The 27047-nt window shown below is 39.4% G+C and overlaps 1 protein-coding gene across 1 annotated transcript in view; it reads right to left on the bottom strand.

Annotated features, from left to right (window-relative positions):
- RNF180 (ring finger protein 180) overlaps positions 1 to 26609 on the bottom strand; it is an 87115-nt gene extending 60506 nt beyond the window's left edge. Inside the window, exons 1-4 of the mRNA XM_032206405.1 lie at positions 26568 to 26609; positions 20683 to 20814; positions 14482 to 14577; positions 7022 to 7972 (exon numbers count right to left, since the gene is read on the bottom strand). Coding sequence (XP_032062296.1) covers positions 7022 to 7972; positions 14482 to 14577; positions 20683 to 20784 — 1149 coding nt within the window. The 5' untranslated portion in view covers positions 20785 to 20814; positions 26568 to 26609. The remainder of the gene's footprint in view (positions 1 to 7021; positions 7973 to 14481; positions 14578 to 20682; positions 20815 to 26567) is intronic.
- Positions 26610 to 27047: the final 438 nt, after the last annotated feature.

The following is a 27047-nucleotide window of genomic DNA, read 5'->3' as shown; positions in this document are numbered from 1 at the left end:
ATTATTATTATTATTATTATTATTATTATTATTATTATTATTATTATTATTTTATTATTATTATTATTTTTTACAACAAACCCTCTGTTACTTCCAACTGGAAAACATTCAGAATGTTCCAAAATCATTTATTTCTGCCAATTCTGGGAACCCACTGAATGTAATCCTCCAAATTGCATGTTTTCTTTCACTATGCTGTACTTTTTCTTCCCCCACCATGGCTGCAGTCATGCCCTTTTTAGTATTTTAATGAGTGTTTTTTTTTCTCTGATCCTTATGAATTCAATAGCTTTCTGTGTCTTTTTTGTTCTTTACTAATGGATTGCTTTGTATGAAAATTAACATGACAAGAATGATAGTGGAGTAAGTATGCAGTTGGAGTTTTATTTCTCCAGTAAAATGCATTTCAGAACCACACTGTATTTTTAACTCTCCTCTTCCTGAGATATACTAATTTTAATCTGCAAATTGAAGTTGACGTATTCTAAATCAGATCTACTCGGATCTACTTCTAATTTTACAATTTAAAAAAGTCCACAGAAATGTTTTTTTTTTTTTTTTAATATTTTTTCATCTTCTATACAGCTTTCACCAAATTATTAGAAATTATTATAAATTAGAAATTTTACATTTATGGAAGAGGTTAAATTAGAAAATCATCATTCTTCACCAGTTGCTTCTTCATACTCTCTCTTAGCTAAGATCATATTTTAATGCAAAATTTGCTAATTATTTGCAATTTGCTTCAGAGTCTATATTAGCACTGCACCATAGCAAAAAGTCTAAATCACAATCAAAATGCAAAATGGCTTTCAAAAGTTGGGAGAAGAATCAAATGGTTTATTTCTCTATGTGTTCATAATGTCAAATACTTATTTGATTTTCCACACCTACAAAATCGATTAGTAAAAGTTCTTCTCACCCTATATGTAGAAGAAAATGAGATTTACATATTATGAAAATAAATTTACTTACAAGTTTTCAACTTTTTGAGCTACAAAAGATTAAGATTTGATCAATCTTCTGTCAAACTGCTGGATTTCTTTTTAAAGATTACGGGGAGGAAGCCTTCCTTAATGATGATGAATTTGTTTCTTTCTGTCCAATAGTATTTTCAAAAATGTGAGATCATTACTAAATCAGAACGTTTCTGCTTTTCATGCCCACTGTGTCTAAAGGTTGTAATTTTGATACTCTAGTATTCCAGTCTTTAGAAACAATACATCTAAACTCCTAATTATCAAATAGAAGGTGAAACACTTAAAATTTAGAAAACTAAATTAAGAACCTAAATTTAGAAACTTCTTCAACTATAACAGTAGATGCCATCTTTCCTTACATTTATTTATGAAATGTTTTTATAAAAAACATCTCTTCAGTATTATATATAACAATTATTTTCACTATTTTTTATTTTAATTCTTCTATTTCTTAATAAAATCACTGAGAGCTTATCAATTTCAGAAATGGTGAGGTTGTATTAAATCTTTTCTGCTCTGTTCTACTTGTGTGATGTCTTTGTGATGCTTAGAGTGACTTCTCAGTGCATGCCTACAGTTTTAGCTAAAATAGTTGAAAAACTATAGAAAAAAATAGATAGCATTATTTTCTTCCAAATGGAGATATGAGAAAAACAACAACAAGAACAAAACAAACAAGCGAACAAACAACCCACTTAGATGCTTGATAGCATAAAACTGAAGAGGAGTTTTGAATGAGAAAAATTCATCGATACCTTGACCACTACATAGCATGAAGGATTAGATCTTTTAAAAACAAGCTAACAAATAATAATAATAAAAACAAACAAACAAACAAAAAAACAACTGTATGGAGATTTAATATTCCCAGATGTGAGGAACTTTTTTCCTGAAAGAAAAATATTTCTGCATTTCTAGACTCAAGCCCTGCTCTCTACTTAAAATTTCTACTTAAAAATGCAAAAGTCTATTTAATTTGCCTCCATTTATATGTGTTCAGTGAGTTTAGTAACATGAAAACCAATCAGAAATACAAAACTGACTCAAATGCATAGTCAGAAAGTCATTAGCAGAACAATTTGTAGAAGTGAAGGATTACAGGTCTAGGACACAAAATTGTATAACAATTCATCATTTTCCAGTATAAGAACTAATCTTAAACTCTGTCCTTACTGTGCATGTGATGTGGTCCTTCTGGTAATCCACAGTAAATCTCATAAATATGAAAGTACTCCTATATTCTTGTTCATACCATTGTTGAACTTTGATTTTTATCTGTCATGAGTCATCTTACTTAACTGCGCAATTTAGTCTGCTCTTCACTCTGTGTAATAAAGATCCATGCTGGAATTATGGCATGCACCTAGCTGCACACCACTATGACTTACCTCCATGAAAGAGTCATTGTCATTTTTAGTCGAGGGAAAGCAAGTCTCATGAATTGTTATTATCTAAGCTGTCTGTGGGCTTCTAGAAAAACTAAAATAAGCAGCAGATACACCCCCACCACTTCCCCTCTCCCCCCCCCCCCCCCCCCCCCCCCCCCCCCCCCCCAAAATGAGCATTTAACACAAAGCAGCTCAATTGTGGACTTGGCAGTGCTAGGTTAAAGGCCAGACTAGGTGATCTTACAGGTCTTTTTCAAACAAAATGATTCCATGAATCTATGACTTCTGCTGTGCTGAGGTTAATCTGCAGCAATTGTATATTCTGAAAATATCTTATAGACAAACAGATTAATCATATATATTTCACTTAAATGAAGAAAAATACGCACAACACAGATGACTACTTTGGCCTTCAGTAAAGCTATATTACAACAGTGTACCTATACTAAATTCTACTCTATAGATTCTAGTTTCAAGATAACCATAAGAAAATTAGAATACATAGTGATACACTGAGACAACCTTGATGTGTTCTGTTTGTCCAGTAGCTCCATGAGTAATTTTACACAGAGAGCACAACTGCAATTTAAAGAAGGGACGTTACAGATTTTGGCATGAATCCAACATTGTCAATACCTCCTTGTTACTCTGGTTTATAATCTGTGACAGAATTAAACCCCTAATTACAAAAATCACCAGATAACAGTTACAACCAAATCAAAAGCAAAGATAGACAAGCTTTGGCTCAGAAGCTACTCAGGTCCAAAATTTCCTACCTAAATAAAAATACTGCCTTATGCTTAAAACTAAGTAGCCCTGTAACACAACCCTGTATTGTCATTGCTAGAAACTGACCATCAGCTCTCCACTTAACCTGCAAGGCCTCAGGGCTGAGGCTTGCTCTGCCTGAAATTTTCTTGACCTGTCTGCAGCTTTCTTGTACTTGGTTTAGCAATTACTCTAATTGACCAGGTATCTGCAGCCAGTATGCTTTTTTACCTTTGTTATCTTTTATATTTTTTGTTATCTTTGTATGGTGCAATCACAGCCATAACAAGCAGTTATTCCACAGGAAATGTGATATTAATAACTGTAATTTAGTGTAGTGTAAAGAAATACAAGCCTGGTAAGATAGAAGAGACTTTGAGAAAGAGACACACGATGCAGTTCGGATGACCAGTAAGTAGTATGTTTTTGGATGGGTCAGTGTCACAGTTTTGGCTGGGACAGAGTTATCTTCTTTGTAGAGGCTTACACAATGCTGTTTTGGATTTTTGATGAAAATAGTGGTGATAACACTCCAATGTTTTTAGCTGTTGCAAAGCCGTGCTTGCACAGAGCCCAGGACGTTTCATCTCCTTGTGCTGCCCTGCCAGTGAGGAGGCTGGGGGTGCCCCAGGAGCTGGGAGGGGACACAGCCAGGAAAACTAGCCCAGGATGGCCTAAGGGATGTCCCACACCATGTGGTGCTGTGATCAGTAGTAACAACTGGGGTAAAGAAGGAGAAAGGGAGGGACATTTGATGACTTCTGTGATGGTGTTTGTCTTCCCAATAAACTGTTACCTGTGATGAGCCCTGCTTTCCTCGAAGGGGCTAAACACCTGTTTTGCTTCATCTGCATTACCTGTGAAGCTGTCTGTATCTTTTTTCCTGCACCTCTCTCTTTCTGATTCTCTTCCCCATTCCACCGGGGAGAGTGAGAAAGCAGATGTGGTACTCAACTGCCTGCTGGGGTGAAACCACAACAATCAGGATGATTTCCAAGAGGATACCAGTTTTGAAGCTAGCTATGTAGACTTGCTCTGTGTAAAATGATTATGAACAGAAACAAAACAGGAGAAGCAATAAATTATATTTCTGTCTTTCATGTTTCAGAAAATTCATATGAACTTTAGACACTAATAAATAATGCAAATGTAACAAGATGTACACAAAAGAGTTTGTAATGTAAATCTTCTTAGCTATAGCAGCAAATACAAAAATGCTTATTAACACTAGCAATTCCTAGACCTAGATACTTACTGTTATACCCTACCAATATACCCAACAGCTAGAAATCCCCCACAAACACAAGCATGCACACATATGTGCACACAAAACATAGGTATCCTCTCCAGGCTTTAAGAGCTTTCTATTGCAGAGCAGTCGGAGGAAGCTTGGGTCCCTCTGCTGTTAGCAGGGTATCTCATCTCAGTCCTGCACCTATTCCACAGAGACAGCATAAGTGCAAGGGCAAATGCAGGCAAGGAGCTCACAGAACTGTTCCTATTTACAATTTTAAGCTTATATACTTCAACTTCACTACAGTGAGCATTCTGCCATGACACAACATTCATAGGCATTTTAGCTTACTTAAAGACAGTAGAACAACTCAACAGATAGTTATCATGCTACAAAATAAACTGGGCTTTGCATTTGCAAAGCAAGTCCAAAGTCTGAAAAGGTCTCTCAAAATGCTTTTCAGTTGGAAAGGCCGCAAGTAGTCTGTGGCAAAGTAGCATCACATCCTGTGACACTGTCGGACTGTAGAAGGGATGTGATTTTCTGGTCCACATTATCGTGGGAAGATATTTACAGTGATGGGAAGTGCAACTGCATTAGCCACACATGTTGACAGACAGTCTGAAAAGTATGGGTTTTTATGCTCTTTTTAATATTCCTTCTCAGGTCACAGACTTTCAGCACAAGTAAAGAAATCAATGACCTTCAGGGAAAACAAACTGAAATAACTACCCCTTAAAACTACTATTTAAACCTGATTATTTATTTCACATACCTCTTAAATATGTTCTGAATGTGTAAATTGCATGCTTGCTGATTAGACATACCAGATTTAACAACTGTATTCATTTTTAAAAAGTTTGATATAGCAAACTGATGTAGAGGAATAGGTAGGGCATTGTTTAACAAGAACATTTGAAAGTACATTTTTTCTTTCTTCAGCTACTGCAAATTAGGAAAATTTGTACATTTTACTCTTGAAAGTAGCATCTGGAGAGACTGCAGATGACATGACTGCGCAAATGCTCATATAAGCCAGGCTTTTGCACCCTTATTTCATTCAAGAAAAATAATATAGAACTGGAATTTTTAAAGCCATTTTAGGGATGCTGACATCTAATAATCTTTAAACTTAGTAGAAAATAGGCATTCAATATTAAAACATCCAGGTCTTGGAACGGTTCTTTATTCTCAGTATCAGTGAGGTATTTTACAAAATCAGATTTCCAAATATGACAAGGCCAATTAAAACCTCTCTTTAAATTAAACAAAAATCCTTCCCAAAGGCAAAAAAAAAAAAAAAAAAAGTCTGGTATACTAAAAAGTCTTATGATATGTCCCCAGACTCAGCACATTCTCAAGCTGGTTCTTAAATTTAATTAAGAGAGACAGCCTCCAGGTAACTATCTCTTGATCCTGAATTCAGTGCTCTGCCTTTATTCCATACTACATTCTAAAGGTTCTACTGGCAGTATGTAGGAAAGAGCCCAAAGTCACACAACGTCTGAGCATACTGTAAGAGGTCAGTGGAATATTAACGGTGAAAAACGTTTATGTACTAATGACTAAAGTAAGATTCATACATGAACCATTGGTCCTAGATATCCTATTTATTTGCAAACCAACAAAAACAGTTTAATACCTAAGCTAAGCATAGCCTGTTAAAACAAGATTGGGGTTTCTCAGAAAAGCATAAATATCAAATTAAACTTTACTGATACCAAATGCAAAACAATCACATAAAATATATCTGTGAAATAAGGCTTACTGGAGATTTGCATGTCACTGCACTTCACAATGACATATCTTTCTAAAGTGGGAATGATTTCTGGAGTAGATATTACTTCTCTGGTGAGAGTGAGCATGTTTGCTCTCTCTAGCCACACAGTATTTTATAGCAGAAATTATATGAGGAGGAATTTTCTTTTAAAGGTATACATATCATCAACCTTTCTAATTAATTACTGAGCAAACTGTAACTGTTATTCATGTAAAGATATACTCCCAGTCTCTGCCCTCCTCACCCTTCCAAATTTGCATGACCATCAGTTTTGTTTAATTCTGTTCTTCTTTAATGGAATGAAGAGGGAAAACATAGATGTATAATTGAAACGTGTAAAAGCTTTATAAAAATATGTAATTATTTTTTCTAGATTTGTAGACAAAGTATTTAGCTACTAAAGCTATAGTAAACAATCAGTTCTTTACTCAAAGAAAAAAATAATTGTTTTATAATAAATGGTAAATGCAAACATCTTTAAAAAAAAAAAAAATATATATTTTTAATGCAAAGATAACCCCAAATCTCATTACTTAATACCTAAGAAATGCTGAAATACTACTGTTTCTGATTTAAAAGATTTGTATATTTAGGCCTCCTTTAATCACATTGATTAAATTTTACCTTCCATTTCGGATTTGTTGTTACATCACAACAAAAAGTCAACAGAAATGAGTTATGTATATCTACCAAGATCTGATTTTAATACAGCAAAAATAAATAAATAAATAAATAAATAAATAAATAGGTTGAATTAGAAAAATTACATGCAGGAAGAAGTTGCAATACCTTATGAGACAGTATCAAAAACTAAAAATTATAAAAGCAGGTGAAACAAAAAAAAGTAGCACAATTCACTTTAAACACCTACTTGCTTCTGTAGCCACTGTTCTCGCCTCCTTTGTTTTCTCCTTAAGCTTTTCAACTTGTTTCTTTCTCTCTTACTCAGTTTTTGGTTGACGGAAGTGTTTGTAGGCTGCACAAGACCAACAGGTGCAATATATTGTTCCTCTTCTACAGCACTCACAGATGAAGAAATGTTCATCACAAAAGGTGACCCGTCAGCAATGGCACTCCCAGAAGATTGTCCAGCAGCTTCAAAATCACATTCACTCTCTATGCCTCTATGTACCAATGTGGTAAAGGAAGTATCTCGAATCCTTTTCTGTAGTTTGTCAGCATTTGACCTATATTGTTCCTGAAAAGCACTACTGTTGGACTCTAACTGCAAGCCACTTTGTGTGTAAACAGGTGGATTTGCATTTTGTCCATTCGACCATTTCATATGGTAAATAGTTCCTGTACTGGAAGTTTCAAATGAAGGTGACAAAACAAGTCTCTTGCTGACATTTAAATCCCAACTACGTGATCTTCTGCAGAAAGGTTTTAGAGTGCATGCATCATTCAGAAGACAGGAAGCAGAAAGATTTCCTTTTTGATTTAATGCCTTTAAGACAAGTTTTTTCCTTTTCATCTCTGATCTGGGAGATCTTGCTTCAAGGCAAAGTGCTTCTGTTAATCTTCCAGTATTATTATTTCTGGCCATGTATGAAAACCTTTGTGGTTTGATTTCCAAAGTTGCTGTTACCACTTCTTGGTGGGTATCTGTGCTAAAATCAGACTTAATTTTGCAGAGAGGTAAGTGTTTTCCTGATGATTTTGCCAATTTAAGAGAGAAAGCTGGCTGATAGTCAGTTCGACTTTTGCAGAAATGTATGTTTACTAACTGTCCACAGGAACACTTTGTGTTGCAGACAAAGTTAAAGCCCCCTAAACGGGCCTCACAAAACGGACAATGCAGTTTTCCAATTGTCCACTGTGCCTATTAACAAAAAAAAGAAAACAAACTGACATCCAACACATTCATTATAAATCAATGATTAAGAAATCATTACTAGATTTACTTTTCTCCTTTAATAAAAGGGCTTGTTTTTTGTTTGTCAAACACAAAAAGAGACTGCAGATCAAAAAGAAAATCCACCATAGAAAATGTTCCAGTGAAAACTCTGCTTGATGAAGTGAAAATTAGCTGTAAGTGATAACTATCCTAAATCTAAGAAATCTAGAACTAACACACATTTCAAACTGTAGAGGCTTTAAAGTATTTTAATTATTTGTCCACTGATAGAATAATGCTGCAATGCCAACGAAAACATTAGATCCTTTAAAATAGTGAAATCAATTTACCACGTTAATCTGGAATTGGCAAGGACAGTTTCTCAGCTAAGTTTTCTGAGTGCTAATACATTTCTTGCATACTAAGTACAGTGGAAGGAGATTTCTCAAAGAGAATATAGCTTTTTACTTTGCTTACCCACAAAAGACTTGAAATGGTACTGGCATTTTGATTTATGTAGTATTACAACATAATCTGTGTGCAAATGACATCACAAATATTTAATACTGTATCATTAGGGACACACTTCTTTACATTATCTATATCTTTATGAATCTCATTTCAATCCTAAAGTCACTCTTTGAAAATAAGATACATATCAGACAACTATAAGCTCCTACATACTTGCACAACTATTAGTGTTTTTACTAAATATATTAATCTGTTCAGGAGAAACTTTTTTGAGGATTAAAGTCATGCGAGTGTTCTCATGATCACAGCCCATAGGAAAAACATTATAAACTCCAGTCACACATTACTCACTAGTGTGCCCAATGTGGGGTTAAGGCATGAATACAGAAGCTATCCAACGTTTCTAGCATTGCTTTCAGTTGCAAATGTCTTTGCAAGGTAGTTTGGGAAAATGATTCTATGACTGATGCTTGTCTGAGTGAATGCTCTGGAAAGTTTCAGTAAAACCATTTTTGCAGTTTCAGAAAAATGCTGGTGTGGATTAAAGGTTATATTCCACATGCAATAATAGAAAAAGTTCTGGAAACACTTCTTTCACTTCTTTGAGAAGCTCACATGTGTGTTGTGGGTTAAAAACTCAAAATTTCACAAAGTATCAAAGATGTGCATTTATGGCACTTATGAGAATCTGTTTAAATCTGGACATATTATTAACTTAGAGAAAAAGAAATCTGTTTACATATGCCCCAAACACTTTTAAATTCCCAAAAACTCCTTAAACACACACAGTCTTAGTTTACAAGGCTGACAAATTTGTGTCTATGCCATTACCTAAGAAATACTAAGCTGGCACAGAGGTTTACTCTAAATCTCCCACACTCTGTTTCTCAGATGTTATGGACTAGGAACTAAAATTCAGGAATAAGCACTTAGTGTCTTTAGTGAGTATTGCAGGCAGTCAGCCACTACAGAATAATAACCCAGATTGCCAAAAGGGGAGAAAAAAGTATCCACAAAGGTTAGAGAAGAAGGCTAACAGTCTGGTAAACTGGAACACAAAAGGTTCCTCCTGAACATCAGGAAGCACTTTACTGTGCAGGTGATGGAGTACTGGCACAGGTTGCCCAGATATGTTGCAGAGTCTCCCTCCTTGGAGATCTTCAAAAGCTGCCTGGACATTGTCCTGGGCAACCTGCTCTGGGTGATCCTGCTTCAGCAGGAGGGTTGGACCAGAAGGACCCTGAGGTTCCTTCCAACCTCAGCTGTTCTGTGATTCTGGCAGAAATGGGAAAACAAGAGTTTGTAGGGAAGAAAAAGAACAATGCTACACCCTATGAGCTGCAGTACAAGGAAGTCTGGGATTGATTTAGTATGAGCTTGGCAAGGGAGTGTGGAAGCACTGACTCAGGATAAGAAGTAACAGCCTACTAGTGGAGGCGGTGGCAGCGGGAAAATCAGCAAGATCTGAAAAGAAGCTGAGGGTACACAGATTTAATGATGGTGTGCATTAAGAGGAAAAACTAAGAAGGGTTAGCTAAAGAAGCTAAACCAAGTGATGAGTAACGGGGCAAAGAGAATGCAAGTCAATAAAGGTCACTAACAGCGCTAGCAAGGTATTTATAATTATTGAAGATTCTCTATACACTAATTTGTGCATGAAACCCAATGAGATTGGTTAAGAACAGGGACAGATGGCAAAAAAGAACTGGCTGGGAAGCAGTGGGCTGTTACAGACTGCAAATAGACTTTGTGCTTATGTAAAATGTTTTAGCCTTTGATTCAGGAGTCATACAGGAGAAAATAACACATGATCACAAAATTATTCAGAGCCCAGGAGGATCTGGGGACAAGTCGAAATTGTTTAAAAATGCCACAAATTTATCCATAAACCTGCAGCATCTTTCCAGAGAAGTCAGAAGTGAATGAGACAAGAGTTCCCAGGACATGAAAGGATGAACAACAAACCTTATGACACTGCAGGCTTTCAAAGAGTACAATACTGGTTCCCTTTATATTATAATAGTACAAATATTGTACTATTATTGCCTCGGCCACCAGAGGAGCATTGGTCTTCTGCAGTGTTGAAAAATATGCTAAGCCTTTTCTTAGCAGTCACTGTCTATAGGTTTTTTATCTCACAGGTCTCCAACTCGACCTTTTAGGCTTTCAAATGCATTAGACGGGGCATTTACAGCTAAAGGTGAAAAGAGATATGCTAATATCAACTTTAACTCCAATTGTACTGAAATAATATAACAAACTACTATAAAAACTGTGTATTCATGATCAGACTTTCAAGATTCTGCAATTCTGTAAAGCACGAAAATAACTCATCACCCCTAATTTATTTTCTCTTCAAAGATTAGTATTTTGTCATACACTATTGTAGTCTCCATGAGATCATTAATTTTCTTAAGGGCTTAATTAATGTTTAACAAAATAAAATATACAGCAAAACTCTGAAGGAAGATGAAACAAATTTTCTTAATTTTTGAATGATTAGTTTTACAGTCGTATATATATTTTTTTGTGTGTTGGATGGATTTACTTAGATCAGAAGTTATTTTCAGTATAGAATAGAACAGAATAAAACAGAACAGAACAGCTGAAAGAGACCCACAAAGATCAATTCCAACTGGCTGACCACTTCGACCACTTCACAGAAAATCTAAAGTACATACATATACATATGCATATATGTATATTCTTTTGTATACAGTATATAGTAAAGCTTAGACACTGAAGCCTAATTAGAAAGCAATGCAAAGAGCATTTGCTTCTCAAAATCAAACACTAATCAGAGGAAATCTGTAAGGCAAACATTAACCACAGTTGCTGCTTATTATATCCATGCCATGACATTAACTTCTAGCCCTGAAATAAAGTATACACTCAACAGAAGCAATAATTTCAAGAAGGAGAGTTGTGAGATGCTTTGTAATTTAAAATGGGAAGTTAAAGCAGGGACACTAACTCATCAGATGTTTGAATCTGCAAGAAAGCAACTATTTTCTAGCCATGTGCCAACATCATCATAGAATCATAGAATATGCCGAGTTGGAAGGGACCCACAAGGATCATTGATTCCAGCTACTGGCTCCACACAGGAACAAGCCCAAATCAGACCTGAGAGCTGGAACTCCAGCAACTCAGTGCCATGACCACTGCCCTGGGGAGCCTGTCCCAGTGCCCAACCACCCTCTGGGTGAAAAACCTTTTCCTAACACCTAGCCTGACCGTCCCCTGTCTCAGTTCCATGCCATTCCCTTGGGTCCTGTTGCTGTCCCCAGAGAACTGAGCTCAGCGCCTGCCCCTCTGCTCCCCTCATGAAGGAGCTGCAGGCTGCCATGAAGCTCCCCTCAGCCTCCTCTGCTCTGGGCTGAAGAAATTAAGGGACCTCAGCTGCTACTCAGATGTCTTCTCCTCCAGACCCTTCATTATATTTGTAATATTATTTGGAAAATAATGGTTTTATGTCTTTCTTATATTCTGGCACCTAAAACTGCATTCAGTACTCAAGGTGAGTCTGCACCAGTGCAGAGCAGAGCAGGACAATCCTTTCCCTCCACCAGCTAGCAGTGCCATGTCTGATGCACCCCAGGGTACAGTTGGCCCTTTTGGCTGCCAGGGCTCACTGCTGACTCATGTTCAACTTGCCATCAAACAGAATGCTCAGATCCCTTCCCACGAGGTTGTTCTCCAGCCCCTTGGCCCCCAGTCTGTATGCACATCCAGCCAGTGTTGACCCATCCCAGATGCAGAATCAAGCACTCACTCTTGTTAAACTTCATATTATTGATGACTGCCCAACCCTCTAATTTGTCAAGATCTCTCTGCAATGCCTCTCTACCCTTGAGGGAGTCAACAGCTCCTTCCAATTTAGAGTTGGCTGCAAAATTTGTATGCTTTCAAGTTCTGTATCCAAGTCATTTATGAAAATGCTAAAGAGAACTGGCTCTTAAATGGAAGCCTGCAGAACTCGTCTAATGATTGGCCACCAGCCTGATGTTACTATGACCTTCAAACAATTGTTCACCCATTGTACTATGAATTTGTCTAGCTGTATGCTGGACATTTTGTCCAGAAGGATACTGTGAAAGACGGTATAAAAAGTTTTGCTGAAATGCTAAAAGATTACATTAACTGGCTTCGCTTAGTCAACTAGCAGGATGACCTTGTAATAAAAAGAAATTAGGTTTGTTTAGCAGGTCTTTCTGCTCATAAACCCATTCTGACTGTAACCAATGACTGCACTGTCTTTCAGGTGATTTTCAATAACTCCCAGGATAATCTTCACAATTTCACCAGGCACTGAATTAAGACCAGGGTTTTCTTTCTTACCCTTCTTGAAAATCGGAATGTTTGCCAGGTTTCATTTGACTGGGACCTCTCCAGACTCCTTAGACTGTTGTGAGAGAGGTCTCACTATGACATCTGTCATCTCTCTGAGTACCTCGGGAGGAGTCCCATGAAGCCCCATACACTTACATGCACCCAGCTGGAGCACCAAATCCTGCATAAATTTGGGGCTGGCTGGGAGTTTATTGTTACAACAGTCATAGTCCTCTAACTCAGGGCTCTGAGGGTCTCAAAGCCCACCACTGGTGTTGAAGACAGAGGTAAGGAAGGCACTAAATCATAGAATCATAGAATGGCCTAGGCTGAAAATGACCTTAAAGATCATCTAACTCCAATCCCCCTGCCATAGGCAGGTTTGCCAACCACCAGACCAGGCTGCCCAGAGCGACATTCAGCCTGGCCTTGAACACCTCCAGGGATGGGGCAACCACAACCTCTCTGGGCAACCTGTTACAGTGCCTCACCACCCTCTGAGTGAAAAACTTTCTCCTAATATGTAACCTAAATCTCCCATCTTACTTTAAAATCATCCCCCCTTGTCCTATCACTATGAACACACGTAAACAGAAATAAATATCTCTGCTTTGTCTAAGTCCCTATTTATGAGGTGACTGCCCCATTAAGAAATGTTTTCTCTGGTCCTCCTTTTGCTGTTAATGTGTTTTAGAAAGACCTTTTTATTTCCCCCCACAGTACTGCCCAGCTTCATCTCTGAGCTTTGGCTGCATGAATTTTCTCCCTACAATGGTGAACAGCATCTCTGTAGTCCTCCCATGTCACCTGACCCTATTTCCAGTGGCCACACACTTTCTGACTAAGCTCTAGAAGAAAATCCCTGCTCAGACAAGGCAACCTTCTGCCCTGCCTGCCTGACTTCTGACATTTCAGAATTGCCTGTTCCTGTGCTCTTACAAGGTAGTACTTAACATGTGACCAGTAGTGATGGAGCCCAGTGCTTTCAAAAGCAGGTTCCCAGGGGACCTTAATAATGAGCTACTCGAGCAGCCTGAATTCTACTCTCCCCATATCCAGGGCTGAAGTTTTGATGGTACTTTTGGTGGCACTATTACCAAAGATTTTAAACTTGACTACTTTGTGGTTGCTATGGTCAAGATTGCCACCAACTGCCACTTCACCCATAAGACACTATGTTCACAATCAACAAATCCAGGAAGGCAACTCTTCTAGTCAGCTTTAGTATCTGTACCAAGAAGTTACCATTAAGGTATTTTAGGAATCTCCTGGAGCTGTTTGTATCAGCTGTATGGTAGCCGTTCATGTTTGTCACCCATGCCATGTCACAAGGGCAGCTAATCTACAGGCATCTCTCAGTTCCTTAAAGAATAATTCATCAGTTTAAGTATTGTCAGGGTATGCAGTGTTGCCCATAACAGTCATTTGGACAAATGTATATACATTCATCTATAAATGGGCAGGAACAGAATTTATCAATTTTAGGTTTTGAACACACATTTTAAAAAAATAATCAAAAGGGGATAAAGATTCTATGAATGGTAATAATAAAACCTACTGACAAAAATTCTCTCAATTATAAGGTCTCTGAAATATATATGGACTTTGTCAGAAAGGTACCCTTGAATTTTGTTCCCCTTACTAATTTCACATTTGCTTGAATGATAAAGATGTAAGGAAAAAAAATCTACCTTCTCAATGACGCATTTCACCCACTCTGGAATGGCTTCTAAGTTCACATGCCATACATTGCAAGACTCCAGAGCAGCAGCTGAAGGTTGTGATGTCTATTAAAAAAAGAAATATTGTATTGATATTCAACATTCGTGTAAACTTCTGTTGTTTGAACATATCTAGAAATCAGTCTCCCAAATTTAGTAAATATTTTTATTAATAAATGGTACATCTCAATGTTGTTGGTGCATTCTTTAAGCCAAAAATCAGGTAGCTGCTGTCAATTATACTCTATTTCTGGATCTAAGGACATTGGACAGACTCCACTGTGGAGATGGAGGCGTTTGGAGGTGTTTTTGTTTTGTTTGCAAGAACAGAAAGTATGCAATGGCTGATCTTCAAGTATATTAGGAAACTGATTTCACAAGCACTATCAGCTGGCACAATTTTCCAGTAAAGACAGTAAAAATTTAAGTTCTAGTTTATATGAAGACTGTGGTCAGTACTGGATAACTATTCCACATGTAGTTTTAAATTCATTTTCTCAAACGTTTGTTAGAAAAACAATCTAAGAAAACAGGGACTTCTAGGAATTTTTCAATTTTAACTGCAATTATGTGACCAAATGAAGACAAAATAAATCAGAAAAAGTTGTTAATTAAGAATAGCATAACATTTCAGTAACTGATACTAAAATAAATAAAAATATTTAACTTCCATTTAGCACGGAAGTGATACAAATGTAATTAAAACCTTTTAATATTGTCTAGAGTATCAGTAAAGTTATAAGGATGGCTAAAACACAAGAAAACTCTGTTGAGTGTCAAAGTCTTAAAATCAGTTGTAAAGAATGATGAACATAAAACAAACAAACAAACAACAACAACAACAAAAAACAGTCACTGACTCCTATGTTACAGAACTCACGGTAGGAAAAAAATATTATGAAAATTGAAAGGGGGGCTATATACAGAAGACTGAAACTTTCAAAAATTCCCCACTTAATGACAGAAGAACTTAAAATATACAGATAGATTCATTTATCATACTCATGCCACATCTTCCTCCTGTCTATGGATACAGCTCTTACTCCAAATTAGATATAATTCTAATATAAGTTTTTGATAGTGTATTCATAACTTCAACATTTGTCTTTTAGGTTTCTTCTAAACACCTTCTTCTAAGGTTGTTCTTCTATGTTCTTCTTATAAGAACTCATAGTTCAGCTACATCTTTGATTGCAAGTGAAAAATCCAACAGGAAAAAAAATATACTAAAAACACTACTCTTCTCATCTGAGCACATTCTTGCCTCCCACTGCCTTTGAAAGCAGCACTAAGTTACATTTTTTATCTGCTATCTACATAATTAGAGAAAGAGTGCTTTCAGTCCTGTGCACAAGGAAGGTGGCCCTCTGCTAGGAATTGAACGTTCAACCACATTCTTCCATGAAAGGATTGAAAATCCTCCCCAATAAAAACAAACAAAATTAAATCATGCATAAAACAAACAAACAAAAGCTTTAAGCATGAAAAATATTCTGGAACCTCAAGCTCTGTAAGCAAAGGGAGTGCACTGTTAGAAATGTAATCATTTAAAAATGCAAAAAAAAAATAATAAATAAAAACGTAAAAAAAAGTCTATACTGTTAGAAAGAAGATGAATTCCTTGCTATTTTTTTTTTGCAATGTCTTATAGGTTAGGACATTGAGATCACATCTGTTATTATGGGCAGCTGGTTCCACCCATGTTAACCATAGATCCTGAAATACATGACAGCATAGAGCAATGCCAACTGAGTCACCTTGGACCATATGCATGTTGGTACTGAATGTACAGCTCTGCTTGACAGGTGTGTTTTACTACTTTAACAGTGTGCCACAGGAACCCTTGGAACCAACTGAATGTGTCTGCAGAGCTATGATGGTTTAGGAAATCTACACTAGACTTGATTTCCCAAAGATAACCCCTTCTACAAAACAAAATAGGAGGTGAAAAAAAAATGCAACATGAACTGAAATTGAAAATACAATTTGTGTACTTTGTGATGTGAGGAAGACAAGAACATATTATGTGAGTTATTTTAGTGACAATATGTCCCCATAGCCTGTACAGAAGAGCGGAGATTTCTAGTATGTATGCAACAGGTCAGTCTTTTCCTACCCTCTAGTAGGTACCTTCTCACATACAGGCATGACATCCACTGACATGTATGATCTCTGTAAGAACAGTGATGTATTGGAACTAAAGTGTTTTTGAAAGTGAGCTTTCATTTTACAAACAGAGTAACTCCAGTAATAAGGCACTTAACAATTATACTATTTAAGTACAAGTTCAAAAAAAAATGCATTAAATGTGAAAAGATTTTAGTTTAAATAAAGCTATTCTTGTCAAGAAATATCTGCAGTTCAGATACTTAAGTTTCAGGTGGTGTCTAAGACTTAGTGTTTGTTATGTCTAAATATTGCTGACTTTGATTGCATTATTTATTCAAAAGGAATAATATTACTAATAAACTTTTGCTTCAGAAATTTTACAAAACCATTTAAAAGCTTTACTTTTGTATTGTAAGATAGTTACACAAAATTTCTTAATTTGTTTTAAAGAAAATGGAACTTTTAACTTTAAAATAAATACCAAAAGAACCTAAATACCAGAACCTAAAAGCAGTGCAAGAATAGGTTTTCCACTTTTTTTTTTTTTTTAATGTTATTGTCTTCTATGTTTATGTCTTTCTTTCAATTCTTTGAAGAAGAGCTATAGCAATATTAGAAAAAAGTAAAGATGGTGAAAGTATTTTCTTAATGCTGAGTTCTGAGATGAACGTACCTTGTAGTCTAAAATTCAAATTCAGCTAATAAACCACCTTAAGTCTCCAGAAGCTTAAAAACAGAAAGATCACAGAATCACAGAATCACAGAATTTCTAGGTTGGAAGAGACCTCAAGATCATCGAGTCCAACCTCTGACCTAGCGCTAGCAGTCCCCACTAAACCATATCCCTAAGCTCTACATCTAAACGTCTTTTGAAGACTTCCAGGGATGGTGACTCCACCACTTCCCTGGGCAGCCTGTTCCAATGCCTCACAACCCTTTCAGTGAAGAAGTTCTTCCTAACATCTAACCTAAAACTCCCCTGGCTCAACTTAAGCCCATTCCCCCTCGTCCTGTCACCAGGCACGTGGGAGAACAGACCAACACCCACCTCGCTACAGCCTCCCTTGAGGTACCTATAGAGAGCGATAAGGTCGCCCCTGAGCCTCCTTTTCTCCAGGCTGAACAAGCCCAGCTCCCTCAGCCGCTCCTCGTAGGACTTGTTCTCCAGGCCCCTCACCAGCTTCGTCGCCCTTCTCTGCACCCGCTCAAGCACCTCAATGTCCTTCTTGTAGCGAGGGGCCCAAAACTGAACACAGTACTCGAGGTGCGGCCTCACCAGAGCTGAGTACAGGGGGATGATCACCTCCCTAGCCCTGCTGGTCACACTGTTCCTGATACAAGCCAGGATGCTGTTGGCCTTCTTGGCCACCTGAGCACACTGCTGGCTCATATTCAGCCGACTATCCACCATCACTCCCAGGTCCTTCTCTGCCTGGCTGCTCTCCAACCATTCCTCTCCCAGCCTGTAGCTCTGCTTGGGGTTATTGAGCCCCAGGTGCAGGACCCGGCACTTGGCCTTGTTGAACTTCATGCAGTTGACCTCAGCCAATCGGTGCAGCCTATCCAGATCCTCCTGCAGAGCTTTCCTACCCTCAAGCAGATCGACACACGCACCTAACTTGGTGTCATCTGCAAACTTACTGAGGGTGCACTCAATGCCCTCGTCCAGATCATCGATGAAGATATTAAAGAGGACTGGCCCCAGCACCGAGCCCTGGGGGACGCCACTAGTGACTGGCCTCCAACTGGACTTGGCTCCATTCACCACAACTCTTTGGGCCTGGCTACCCAGCCAGTTTCTAACTCAACAAAGCGTGCGCCAGTCCAAGCCAAGAGCAGCCAGTTTCTTGAGGAGAATGCTGTGGGAGACGGTGTCAAAAGCCTTGCTGAAGTCAAGGTAGACCACATCCACAGCCTTTCCCTCATCCACCCAGCGCGTCACTTTGTCATAGAAGGAGATCAGGTTCATCAAGCAGGACCTGCCTTTCATAAACCCATGCTGACTGGGCCTGATCGCCTGCTTGCCCTGCAAGTGCTGCGTGATGACTCTCAGGAGGATCTGCTCCATGAGCTTCCCTGGCACTGAGGTCAAACTGACAGGCCTATAGTTTCCCGGGTCTGCCCTCCGGCCCTTCTTGTAGATGGGCATCACGTTTGCTAGCCGCCAGTCAACTGGGACCTCCCCCGATCGCCAGGACTGCTGATAAATGATGGACAGTGGCTTGGCCAGCTCCTCTGCCAGTTCTCTCAGTACCCTTGGGTGGATCCCATCCGGCCCCATCAACTTGTGCACATCCAAGTGCCGTAGCAGGTCACCAACCAGTTCTTCATGGATAGTGAGGGCCACATCCTGCTCCCCATCCCCTTCCACCAGCTCAGGGTACTGAGTATCCAGAGAACAACCGGTATTGCCGCTAAAGACTGAGGCAAAGAAGGCATTGAGTACCTCCGCCTTTTCCTCATCTCTTGTAACTAAGTTTCCCCCCGCATCCAGTAAAGGATGGAGATTCTCCTTAGTCCTCCTTTTTGTGTTGATGTATTTATAGAAACGTTTTTTGTTATCTTTAACGGCAGTAGCCAGATTGAGCTCCAGATGAGCTTTGGCCTTCCTAATTTTGTCACTGCACAGCCTCGCTACATCCTTAAAGTCCTCCCTAGTGGCCTGCCCACTTTTCCAAAGCTTATAAACCCTTTTTTTTCTCCTAAGATCAAGCCACAATTCTCTGTTGAGCCAGGCTGGTCTTCTTCCCCGCCAGCTCGTCTTTGGGCACGTGGGGACAGACCGTTCCTGCGCCATTAAGATTTCCCTCTTGAAGAGCGCCCAGCCTTCCTGGACCCCTCTGCCCTTCAGAACCGCCTCCCAAGGGACTCCACCAACTAGTGTCCTGAGCAGCTCAAAGTCAGCCCTCTGAAAGTCCAATACAGCGGTTTTACTGGTCCCCTTCCTGGCCTCGCCAAGAATAGTGAACTCCACCATTTTGTGGTCACTCTGCCCAAGACAGCTCCCGACAATCACATCCTCCACCAGTCCTTCTCTGTTTGTGAAGAGAAGGTCTAGCAGGGCACCACCCCTGGTAGGTTCACTAACCAGCTGCGTCAGGAAGCTATCTTCCACGCTCTCCAGAAACCTCCTAGACTGCTATAGTCAATGGTAAGAAAATACACTGCTTTTAAAGGATGGACTACTGAAAATGTTGTTGGAGATGTATATCAGGAGAAAGCATGTCCCACTCTCCTGCAAATATATGTTGAAAACATTTGATTTCTGACTACTGAACTGAATGCATACAGATGGATAAAATGGAGATTATTATTAATACTAATTGTATCAAGATCTTAAAAAATAATACAATTTTTGTGTTTAACTCCACTGGCTATGGCCTTCTCCAGTGCTAAAAAAGAGTGTCGCTACATTTCTGGTGTGTGAAAAAAAAACAAACAACAAAACATTACCTTCTACTTACTTTTTCTCTTTGATTCAATAGCGGAGGATGTAAGCACAGCATTCTTGGTGTATTTAGAAAAAACTCTTAACACTTTATGATAACTAAGTGCCATTATGAAGCAGCAGGAAATACTCTGTCACTCTTTTATTCTGTACGATCATTTTACTTTTTATTTTAATGATAATGATGTGAGTCACTAAGTTGTATTTTAACCTGGCAGGGCATCCGCCGTCATGGCAGGCAAATCTGAATGATTTATGTGCCCAGACTATCCCCCACTTTTTAAAAATAAGTAGCAAGAGTATCTGAGTTAGGTAACACTGTATATATTACAGGAGCTAGTACACAAACGTATCATGAATACCAGCCTTCATGTTGCAGAACATAAAGTTGAATGTTTCTTTTTTGGCTTCAGTAGCATTACTGCTTACATTCTTATCTACATTTTAACTATATATATTTTAATTTGTCCACGGGACAAATTAAGTGAAGGCAAATCTAATAGTTCTCCTTTATTTAAAACCAATGGCACTGGAAAAAACAAACAAACAAACAAAAAACATACAAACAAACAAAAAATAAAACAAACAACAACAACAACAGACATTATACTTACATCAGATGGTTCTTTTCCATGACATTTTGCAAGGCAGTTAGAATTTGCTATGTATTTTCTACATCTCCAGCAACGTAGCACATCAGACTCTTGGCTACTCATTTCCACTTCTGATTCTTCGGCTCTGTATGTCTATTTGAAAAAAAAAAAAACAAAAATGTACAATTCAGTCAGCTGTTAAAATTACATATGGTTTCATTGTGCAATCTCAAAGTCTATCAGTCATCTCTTCACGATGGACTAGACCAATACTTTGTCTATACCTGTAAGCATTCTCTAATCATGTACAGCACACCACCTAAACACTTTAAATAGTGAAGAGAAACATCCGTTTTTGTTTTCAGGCTGCACATGAAACTAGAAAACAACAACAACAACAAACAAACTAAAACCAACTTTCTCAGTGTTTACACAAAAGACAAGAACTTCAGCCTTCTGATTTCAAATCACCTCTTCCACAACATACTACTTCCCAGCCTATGTCCATAGAAACAAGTCATTGTTATCCCACACATTTAATACACACACATACACATATGTCACATAACAAAAAGGAATGCTGACATAAAAACAAAGGTTGTTTACTCAGTATGTCCCAGGAGGCTTGCTACAGGGAGATGGGAGGATCAGTGCTACAGCTGTAACAGAGCTTTTCACAGACCAGAATCAACCTTCTCGTAAAACAGATTCAAATTAAGACTTAAATTAAGAAGGGCAAGATGAGTATTTTTCTTTCTTTGTGCCTTGCTATGTTCCAATGTTTCTTTGGTCTACTCTAACCTTTTTCCAAAGCCTTCTCTTTTGCCAAGCTTTCTCTAAATGTTCCCCTCTTTTCTACATACTTCTTTCTGTTCCACTCTCTTGTGCTAGCTACATGGAAAAGAGCTAAAAATATCTTCACATATACACACTCAACTGGATGGTTATACCGACTCACTGTGCTAAATTGCACCATCCTTTCTAACAAGGAGGAAGTAGCATAAAATCAAACCAGTATTAAAGAATCTCTATTCTTCTATAGTTCAAACACTTGGTTTAGCAGTTCTTTCAACAATTTCATTTTAGTATATTTTTCACTGAGGTCATCAACACCAGATGTGTTGATGTACATGATGTACCAGATGTACAGCTATGTGGCTTATACACATAAATCTATGCTCTTCCCCATTTCTGTCTTGCCTTCTCCTACCTCATTTTCTGAATGGAAATGAACACACACATTGGTTATTCATTGTTTCTCATTTATATCTGAGTTCTTCTCTCATGAGATATCCTACTCTTTCTAACTATGCAGACAGTCTAAGTGTGGTTTGACAAGGAAGAGCTAAAACATCACGTGCATTCAGTAGATTCTTAGCTCAATGTACACACAACTTTTTGTAACCAGATCCATACTAAGCTTAGAAAGTGAAATGAAGGCAATCGTTCTCTCAACATCAAAATAAATTAAGATGAAATTTTATCAAAATTCCATTTTTCTTCCTTTCCAGATAAATAAACATAAGTAGTTAATGTAAGTTAAGATGGCCAAGCAAAAGATCATGGAAGAGACACTTGCAGAAAAGGCAGGATTATGATAGAAGCCCTTGCTAGAAGGGCAAGGCAGGGACCTACTCTGGAAGTCGTTTGAGGTCTAGCTGGGTTTGGAGCAAGAGAAAAGGACAGACCAGTCTTCAGTGCAGACCAGCTGGGTAGGTACATCACTGCTGCTAGGGGCAAGCAGCGGTATTAGCATGCTCATCAGCAGACAGAGAAGGGAAAACAGAGTTGAGGAAGGGAGCTGGAACTCCCAGCTCTATTTCCTTCAGCTTTAGGGGCTGATGGCACAGGGAGCTCCACACAGTTTTGATGCCAAATGCATTCCCTTTTGTCATTATTCATGACAAAAATTTGATGATTCAAATGCCTTAACCAGAGTCTAAACTTTTTATTAACCTTGCTCTGTGAAACAGTGTGAAAGTGAGTAACATTAAAAAACAACAACAAAAGACAAATTTAGGCTCTGAAAGATTTTACAGGTAGTGTGCATCACTTTACAGTGATAAATGCAGCATTAGACTTCACAGGTTATTGAAGGAGTGATTACCAGTTATGAGTGTGTATCACTCCCACACCTGTAAAGCTGTTGTAATTAATTTATTCTTGGCAGTTTCATAACATACTTCTAAAATTCATTTAATCTTATAACAGCTCACTGGGAACCTGGGATCTAAGACCAACCAGGAAGGTCAGACAGACTTTTTGCCTAAGGCTTGCTCAAATAGGCATTTCAAGTACAGCCGTATCCCCATATGCCAGTAAAGATACATTCTTGGAACATACTGCAGTTACTGACATCTATCTTGTATACCATATATCCTGTATCTGTCTATTAAAATGGTATACATGTATATATATTTAAATCTCTGTATATAGCATGTTATCCTTATTATAGCTGTTCTAGAAAACAAACAAACAAACAAACAAAACACCCTGGTTTGCTATCTGTTCAACATCTGCTTCATTTGAGGCTAGTGATGCTTCCTGGGTAAAGACATCTGAAGTGATGTAAACGTCTCCCTTTCCTGAACAGTATCTAGCAAGCAATCACTGTTATACTGCAAAATGAAAGCTCCTTTGTTTTGCTGATAAACACTTTAAAAGTATTTTCTTAGTTCTGCATACATCTTTTTTTTAAAAATACACTTTAGTAAGAGAAATGAATGTATAATGTACTATAGATACAATAATCTGCATACCACAGGTATTTGTATGACCAAAAATGCTGACAGTGAACTATATGAAAAAAAATATTAAAATCCTTAAAGTGCAAATACTTTTTAATAAAATATTACAATAGACTTAGGTATTCTTCTGGCCTAGCAGAATTTAAAAAGGAAAGTTCCTGTTGGTCTATTAAAATTCTGCATGTATGTGCCCTTTTGCAGGTCTTACTGAGGGCAGAAGAAACACTATAATTGTACATTAACACATTACAGAGGTTTCTACAAGCACCATGTTAGAAAACAGCAAATGAGACATTTCTGATTTTTTACATGACCATTCATTCCTCTTTTGATTTGCATATAACTTAAACTGGAACTCAAATGAAAACACATACACAAAGAATTGTGAAGTGTTTTTATTATTCAAATGCAGTTTAACCATAGTGTTCTGGATGCATTTTAGCAAATTTTTATCTCTCGCGGTTTGCATTTAGAACTGTGAAAAGGCATATGGTTCTCACTTTGCGTTGTCTTTCAGCAAAAATGCCGACATAAAGGCCAGAGATTCCATTTTGAGAGGCAGACACGCAGAGACTAGATGGTGTCACTCTCAGCAGGCCTTTTCAGCTTGGCACAGGGCCATGTTTGTTGTGGCTGCACTGCTTTCAGATCAGTTGCCTTGTGCAAGCTCATGTTTTCCTCCAAAATAGCATGCAGACATATATGAGTGTAAAAAAGCCTACGCTCCTCTGTGGCTTGTTTTATGTCCTTCAAACTTTTTTTCCTGTGACTCAGTCATAGAAAAGCCAAGAGCAGAGGGTTCCTTCCCAAGTTGGGGACCCAGTCCTCTTTCTTGAGAAATGTCTGTCTAACCTTCTCTTACAGACTTTTGATGGAGATTTTTCAGCCTTCCCAAACCATTTTATTACCTTGTTATCTCCTGTCATTATAGCCTTTCCCCTTACATCTAACCTGATTTTTTGTGCAATTTAAATCTTACTCTCTCTTATTTGCTGTGAATGCAGAGGACAAAATGTCTCCTTTTCTTCTGTGCAGCAACATTTTACAACTTTAAGCACTCACATATCAGCTACTCTTCTAGCTTGTCTTTGGGCTAAATAAATTTAATTCTTTTCCTTTCTCCTCACAGATCATGATTTCTTGATCTCTGTCACTACTATTCAGGTATTCAGTGAACTCTTCCAAATGGGTCAGCTATTCTTGCACAGCAGTGTTCAAATCTGGCTGCAGAACACAAAATGAAGTAGTACCAGCCCTGAATTGATCAGACAGATGACAAAAATTTCCAAGAGCATAAAAAGAAGAGAATGCTTTTTTAGGGTTGAAAAGAATAGAAAATACACTAGATCTTTTTTAAAATGTTGTTTCTTACATTTATAAGGATGGGAAATACTATAAGATTAAATAACTATTCCAATTGCAAGTAAATTTCACGTGCAAACTCAGCATAAGATCTTCAAGATTCATACATGCTCATCAATATGTTAAGGGAAGAAGGAACAATAATTACATTTTTCCTTTCTCTCACTCCATCTGGAAAACTTATGAGCAACAACACTGAAAGCTAGTGGGACAATTTGCAAAGAAAACAGTAAAAATTAGGTGAAAGATCAAGTGGCAGACAGCAATCAAAGAAATGGCACAGAGTTGATCTGCTTCCTGTTTACTTATCATTTCTTGAATGGGATGCTTTCCCTTTTGGCATCTTCTCATAAATAGGAAGTCCCCTTTGATATCTATATCTATACAATTTGGATTGTGTTAAGAAACAATGTATTAAGCTCTGACCATTTATCACCAAAAAGATTGCTGGAAAACTGAAGTAAAGCCCCCCAAAAGTTTCTCAAATGTGCAAGGTAAAAGACTAAATATAAAAACATATTTCTATTGAAAGCCTATTCAAGGATTTCTCTTCAACTAACTTCACTTTCCTCTCAAAAATGTAAAACTAAAAGAATGGGTAGAGCAGAACACGTGGTTTTTGATGCTTTTTTCTTCAAAAGTCATCTATAACCCCTTCAGGATGCCACAGCCACAAGGATGACAATAATAATTAGGTTGCAGTAAGGAATTAGGGCACAGAAACTTGAGCATTAGTTACAGCAAGCATTGTAAAGAACAGTAGGTGCTTGCCAGCTTTGAGGTAAGGTGACGAAGACAAGTCAGATGAGCTGTCATGGACAACAAGTGCCCAGAACCAGAAGTTCCTGCTCCCAGGAAGGCAGGAACGGACACTTTGCTAAACAGGGAAACAATCCTGGAAGGCATTCAGACACACGTGAAAACTAACTACAAACTTCCAATGTCTGCAGCTTTTCAGCTTTGAGGAGACACTTCTGGAAAGACACTTAAGGAGCATTCCTCAATAAAGCAACAGTTATGCAGGGAGAAAGAAAACGATGTTTGAGGAACTGCCTCCAGGCTGCCAGAGAAGCGAAGCAGCACGGTGGGTTTAGTGTCATCCAGGCTGCTCCTGTGTCGGCTCCTGCTGGACTGTGAACTGTTTTGCCAGTTCAGCTATTGTTGTGGGGTCAGCTCCCATATCATGGTCCACTGCTTGACGAGACAGGGCAACCAGACTCTCTCCCGCAGCAAGAGCAGCCCACATAAATTAGAAATCAGTTAATGTAACAATAGGAAAGAGCGTGTTACTTGCAAGGTGTTACTTAATCGCTAACAAATCCTACTGCATGCTGGCTAAGCCGATGGGTGTAGAAGGTAACAGCGAGAGAACGCCGAGCGCTTAAATCGCTTTGACAGGGAGCAGACAAAACAGCTCAGCGGGAAGCCAGGGACCGGCGGCGCGTACGCTCTTTTCTCTCATGCGATCCCACGGGCGGTCTCACCGCTGCTCGCTGCTCTTGCACGCCCAAGCGCCAGCCGCCGCACAAAACCGGGGGCCAAACACACACGCACGCCGTGCGGGGCACGGACCGCGGGGCAGCGGGGCAGCGGGGCAGCGGCCGCCGCCAGGCCGCCCCGCGGGTGCTGACAGGCGGCGGCAGCGCCGCTGAGTGCGCTGCGAGGAGACGCCGGGGGCTCGCCGGGGGCTGTCCGGGGGCTCCCCGCGGCTCGCAGCGCGCCCCCCGCCCCGCCGCCCCGCCCCGCCCCGCCGGCAGGTGTCGGCCCCGCGCCCCGCGCCCCCGAGGCGCCGCTTACCGGGGCCGCGCCGTGCGAGGGAGGCTGCGAGGAGGAGGAGGAGGCGGGGAAGGGGTTGCGCAGCGGCAGCTGCTCCTGCGAACGGGAAGAGACGGGAGACAAACGGCAGCGGAAAGCGCTCGGCGAGCGCCGAGACCGGCCCCCTCCCCGGCGGCTCTGCCCGCCGTGGAGGTCGCCCTGCGGCCGGCAGCTTCCCCTCGGCGGCCGCCTCGCCCCGTCCCTGCCGCGGGGGGCCGGGGAAGGAGGCGGCGGGCGGTGGCCGGGGCCGCCCGTGCCGCGGCGAGGCCTGAGGGTGGCACGGCCTCTCGGCTGCTGACTGGCGGAGGGGGAGCCGGGGTGGGGTCGGCCCCGGCGGCAGGGTGTGACCGAGGCGGTGGGAGAAGCGAAATGGAAGTTTTCAATGCAAACTGGAAGATTTGAGTGTGTGTGTGTGTGTGTGTGCTGGGGAGAAGCGGTCTCTGTCTGTAAAGAGGGGAGTGC

Source organism: Aythya fuligula, chromosome Z (assembly GCF_009819795.1).
Source record: "Aythya fuligula isolate bAytFul2 chromosome Z, bAytFul2.pri, whole genome shotgun sequence".
In the NCBI taxonomy this organism is placed as follows: Eukaryota; Metazoa; Chordata; class Aves; order Anseriformes; family Anatidae; genus Aythya; species Aythya fuligula.
This window is presented reverse-complemented; position numbering and strand designations above follow the sequence as displayed.